The sequence below is a fragment of the Prosopis cineraria genome, unplaced genomic scaffold, assembly GCF_029017545.1.
Source record: "Prosopis cineraria cultivar Desert tree isolate PC_DT_omini unplaced genomic scaffold, ASM2901754v1 PC1324, whole genome shotgun sequence".
NCBI lineage: Eukaryota > Viridiplantae > Streptophyta > Magnoliopsida > Fabales > Fabaceae > Prosopis > Prosopis cineraria.
In genome coordinates, this window is record NW_026556649.1 from 24,202 (window position 1) to 30,201 (window position 6,000).

At 33.2% G+C, this 6,000-nt stretch overlaps 1 protein-coding gene across 1 annotated transcript; it reads right to left on the bottom strand.

Annotated features, from left to right (window-relative positions):
* Positions 1-5,041: 5,041 nt before the first annotated feature.
* LOC129299848 (rapid alkalinization factor-like) lies at positions 5,042-5,756 on the bottom strand. The gene has a single exon (XM_054938324.1). It carries the CDS (start codon positions 5,633-5,635, stop codon positions 5,276-5,278), a length of 360 nt encoding a protein of 119 aa, XP_054794299.1. The 5' UTR covers positions 5,636-5,756; the 3' UTR covers positions 5,042-5,275.
* Positions 5,757-6,000: the final 244 nt, after the last annotated feature.

Consider the following 6,000-nt stretch of genomic DNA (forward strand, 5'->3'; position numbering starts at 1 on the left):
GATTACATTTATATATTCATATAATTGACAATAAACAAAAAGCCCTAATATTGGCAATATAACACATTATAAATCATAAATTAAATACCCAAAAGAGACAGTGGATCTACACCACTAAGCCTCTGGGACTCCTCCACGTGTCACTCGTGGCTCTTCTCCTGAAAATTGTTAACCACATAATGAGACTCAAAAGTTCCAGTAACCAAAGCCAATTTATGATAGTGTATACAAACAGTTAAGTGTGTGCTTACTAAGTGAGAATTAAAAATAATATAATTCCAACAAATATAAGAAATATTACAATACACACAAACAACCATCCTTATATCCCTCCATTAACCTCGAGCCGTAACCCTCACTCGGTGCTAAATCACCCGGCCAAAGATAGATTAGCCCGAGCCCTTACAAGCCACCTATTGAGCTCCAATAGGGGTGTACCACGTGGCACATAAATACAACAACAATAGCAAGTCTTCCAACACCTCCCACAATAATTAAACAAATTCATAATAATATTGCATAATTTTATAATGTTACAAAATTCATAATTTTTTCAATAATCACCCAATTAACATGGAGTAACACAAATCACAAATTAAAAGTATGGTTACCTTGTGGTTTTTTCAATAAATTATTCCTTAAAATTTCTCTCTCACCACAATCTTTACCAGTAATACAATCTACAAATAACATATTATTTATAAATATTAGTTTCAATTTTTGAAACTAATAAAATAATTCTAATAATAGAATTAAAAATATAACATAATTTTTAATCTCAATCTTAATACAAATTTAACGTTAATACTATTAAGTAAAATTTTTAACTCCTCTTTTAATTATTAATAAACATTAATAATCTAAAAAATTAGCTTCTAAACTAATTTCTATTATCAAAATTTTCTTTTTATTTCATAAATTCATACATAAAATACCCAAAAATTAAAAATTGAGTCTCTAGCTTAGAATCATAATCCTATAACCATAATAATTCATTTCTCATCCCAAATAATTATCTAAACCTCAATAAATCAACATATATTTTCAGATCTAGTTTAGAATTTGATCTATAAGCCACAAATTCAAAGATCATCAATAAATTTATACTCTAGAACATTTATTATACTATTGACAACCTCAAAAACCATATTTATTTAACATAAATTCATCCCTCTTCCAAATCTTAAATTTTCTACCACTACAAACTCAGAAACCAAAGAAGAAGGATAACTAAGAAAAATTTTTAGAACACTTATTTAGTCTTGAAAAGCTTAAAATTATACCATAAATATCCTATTAAAAACTCTTACCTTAAAACCCAGCACCGGCGAAATTGCGCACCGTCGCCCCCTCTATTCGCGCACGAAGAGAAATGAAAAAGAAAGGAGAAATGAAGAAACGAAGAAGAAGGGATGGGTTTTTAAAAAAAAATACTGTGGGTCCCACATTTTTTTTATTATTTCCTCTCTCTTCTTCTTCTTTTTATTATTATTATATAAATATAATCATTGCACCGGGGAAAAGCACCGAAAGCCGTTTTGTTCTCTTCTTTCTTTCCTTCTTTCTCATACCTTTTTTTTATTATCACAATAACAATAATATTTTAATAATAATAATAATATTATTATTATTATTATTATTTTTAATTTAGAATTATATCCTTAGTTAGATTTAATAATCATCTCCTACTAATTTGCTTACCTCTAAATATTTTTAAAAATTTTATTTACCAAAAATTAACTATTAAAATTTAAATTGGGATGTTACATTATGTCATTGAATTTCTCTTTACACATATTCATTGAACCGCATTCACAAATATTCACGAAACTCCACAAACAACATATCATTAAACTCTACAAGCATCACATCATTGAATTCCATGATGTTATTCTATAAAATCTCACATAAGCATGTCATTGAGTTTCACAAACACAATTTCATTGAAATTTACATGAATTAAGTCATTTAACTTTATAAAAACATAGTATTTGATTTTCAAGTAATTTATGCCACATTTTCATTTTTAATAATCTTACTCACTTCAATTATAACATGCAAATCATCAATAGATACACAAAAGCATAAGAAATATTTTTTCAGTTACCTCAAATTTTGAAAGATCAAATGTTTACCCCTTAATTTATCACTTTCAAAACTTTTACGAAACTTAAATGGTGCCAAGTCGTGATTACTCTACATTTATTCACACAATTCACACTTTAGGACAATTTCCAACACCTAATTCACACTTCAACACTCTTAAAATTCAATTTCTTTATACATAAAAGTATCTATTAGGCTCATTAGCTTTCTCTAACTCTCATCAACTCTATTGAACTCTCAACTAGCCATTGATGGTTTCACGTTACTCCATCTTCCTTATATATGGAAGATTTTCGTGTATTTTTGACTCCCAACTTTCAAAAATGCATAGATCCATAAATATTAGGTTTAAATAATATAAATAACCCATATTAACTCTATTTAAATAAACAGGTTCAGACTTGTAGCTTTTATAAATCAAAAATCATCTTTCTCAACTAAACATTAACTTTCCAATTCAAGAAAATGTAAAAAGAGGAGAGGCAAAGAGCTTAGGAGTCTTATCTTTAGTGTTTGGAAGTTTTAAGATACTCTTAATATATCTAAATTTCAAGCCTTAACAGAGGTTTTCCACGAGCTCCTTGTCTCCTCTTTTGTTTCTCCTACATTTTTTGTCAGTTTCACATTCTTATTTTTACAGAAATATACTTATGCGTCGTGGTGCCTGTGGAAACTCTCACCTTCTGGTGGCTCATGTGTTGTAGCTTGCCATGCATGTGATGAGACGTGTGGCACAAAATCATTCCTTTTTGTTTTTCTCACTTTTTGATGTTCGGGTATCCTGACCTTACTCCGAACCTAATCCAAGGATTGAAATTATAACCCAAAACACTTATTAGCTTTCTATAACCACACATCATATTAATGTACTTAATTAACTTTGTTTTTCTTTACGATATTGCATATGATCAAGTACAATACTTTCTTTGCAATTTAGTTCTCAAGGATATGAATGGTTTTAATATTTATATCTGACAAAAGAAAAGGCAACCATTTTCAGCTAGGTTTATGGCAGTTTCTCTCTCACCAACCAATTTTTTTCGAGTTTATTGAATTTTTAATTGGTTTTGAATGCCGAATTCCTAAAAAAAGGAAAAAAAAAAAAAAAGGTCAGGCGAAGCTATGTATAATGACAACTATCCCTTTTTTTCAGCAAAAAAGGTACAGGCTATGCTACATTATTTGGTAGGTTTTATCTGCTTTCCTATTGGTTGTATCGCGGGTTTATCTCTTTCCTCTTCTATTTTTTCTTTTTTGTATTAGTGTGGGTAAATTTTTTTTCTGATAGTAATAAAATGAGCTCCTTTTTTGTTAAGAAAAAAAAAAGTGCTACTAGTTAATTCCGCTGTGTGATTTATTATTATATATGATGACCAAAGGGCAAAGGAGAATGATCCCATGAGGGGAAGGCAATATCATAACCTGCCAAATCATTTCCTTAAAACGCTTTTGAGGCCGCGTCAGGTGCCTCCCATCTCCATCCAAAGAATCTCAACTATTTGAAGATGAGTGGCTAGATAGCAAATGAAAACCTTACAACGTGCATCTAGGAAATATAGGAAAGTTGGTTGGTGGGGCCTTTTCATTGTAACTTGGGGTTTGGTAATGGGACCACTCGTGGCTTTAATTTGGTCATAAAACCCATCATTAAACTACCCACCAACTAAAATAACATAGGAAAGGTACATGATTAATAACTCTTAACTACTCGTCTAGTCTTCTTGCCGGCAGCCTGCCCTTTCATGTTCCATTAATAAATTAACCAACACGTTTCACGACCAAACACCTCCCCATTATTTTATGGCTCATGTCGTTATTTTAAGTCGAGGACGATGAATTATGACTAGTATAACTTTGCTCCTGCAAAAGATTTCTCACTTCAATGAATCAACAATTCAGTGTTAAAACTTTCTTTTGATCTTTCCCATTATTCCGTCAACAAAGCTCTCTCTCCCTTCCTTTATTTCTAGTGAACTGTCCTCTCTTTATAGAAACAAATGAAGGAGAACTTGGACAAATTCAAGATTAAGATTGCCCACGTCCCAAAGAACCCCATGGAACGCACGTCGTGTAAAATTCGAACCCCTAACACCCCCTTTTAATACTCAGTCTAGCATGTAAAGCAAGCCCCACTAACAAAATTAATCCAGAACACAACGGTTCAAGCACCCACTAACAAAATTTACCCAGAACACAACGATTCAAAAAAAAAAAAAAAGTCATAGACATTACGGCATGGAACAAAAATTTTAAGGAAAATAGGACAGATGCTAAAATCATTAATAAACTGTTGCTATTAAAAATTCAAAGATAGAAGAGAGTCGTCAAAAAAATAGGAAAAATTACAATCAAGCCTTAAAAAATTAATTATTTTTTTAGTTTATTTACAAGTCAAATTTTTATATTTACAAATTATAAGCAGGCAATTTTTTTTTATTTAGCTGTAATTGAAAAAAGAGAGAACGAGAAAGAAAATCAGATGATGGATGCCGATATTCAAATTGAAAAAATTGCCCAAACACCTCCATTGGGATATCATCCAGAAAGGCAGATTGATCGTAAGTGTAGAGATTGAATTGTTAACGTTAATTCTTATGCCTAAGGAATATGTTAAGAATGCTGATGCTTTAACTAGTTTTGTTCAGACTTCGTCTTGGGATAACTACTTCTTTAACCATCCGCCATCATTTTCCAGAAAAGAAGAGAAAGGGTAGAGAAATGGTTTATTAGATGTGTTTTAATCTTGTAACCTTTTTGTTTGAACGAATCACTTTTTATCCAAAAAAGAAAAGAAAAATTGCCCAAACGGAAATCTTTAAAGCGTCGCTGTTCCCAATCACCAATAGAAGGACACTGCCCGTGCCCTCCTCGCCTCAGAAACAGTCAGTCTGGCAGAGGGAGAGTGATGGAGAGGCGAGAGCAGTAAAAATAGCCATTAACAGAAATATCATTATTTATTTTCTCTTCCATTTTACCGAAACGTCCAAAATGCAGATAAACACTAGTATAACAGTATAGAACATTATACCATTATCAATCAACACAACTGTGACCGACAAGTCCACCAATTCGAAATTGCAGATCCTCAATCTCGGGGTGCAACAATCAAATCCATTTAAAATTAAACAGTAAATAAATACATGAAGGGAATTTTATAGCAGGACAAATTCTAGCTCCTGCACCTCGTAATGGCGCTGCAGCCACGATTGTAAGGGTTTGCCTGAGCACCAGGTCGGCAATTGTAGTAGGAGGCGCCGCGGCGAGAGCAAGGCACGGTGTTCCTCTGCAACGCCCCGTAGCTGATGTACTGGGACGTGGCTAAGATGCGGCGATTGATCTCCGAGTCCAAGTCAAACTCCTCTCCATTCAAGCACTCTGCAATTGAACCCTCACAGCTCGACTTGGTGCGAATCAACCCTAGCCCCAAGTGGTGATGGCTGTCGCCTCCGGCGTTGACGACGGCCGATGAACCGATCACTAGCAGGATGGAACAAATAAGGAGGAAAACTACGGAATGAGGGTTTGCCATCTTTCAGAAGAGGATCCTCTGTTTCTGGATTGGATTATCGAAGGAGCTGAGGTGCGCTTTCGGAGCGGTCGTTTCCTGAATCTGGCTTTCTGAGGGAGGCTTTGGGTCTTCCAAATGAACAAGGAACCCACTTGGAACTATAAAGATCCCTGTTCAACAACGACCCTCAAATACTTCTTATTTGCGCATATGCCATCCCCCTGTATAATTTTTCTTCTCTCTTTTCTTTTTTAAATTTTAACCGACAGGGCGTCCCGCCCTTCTTTTTTAATTTTTATTTTTGATTTTACCCTTTTGGATTTTGCCTCTGTTTCTAGTTTTTGTATTAGATTATTTTTTTTACTTATTTTTTTGCCTTGAATTAT

Excerpts from the sequence above, each read along its gene's own strand:
- LOC129299848 (XM_054938324.1), bottom strand. The coding sequence starts at position 5,635 with ATGGCAAACCCTCATTCCGTAGTTTTCCTCCTTATTTGTTCCATCCTG.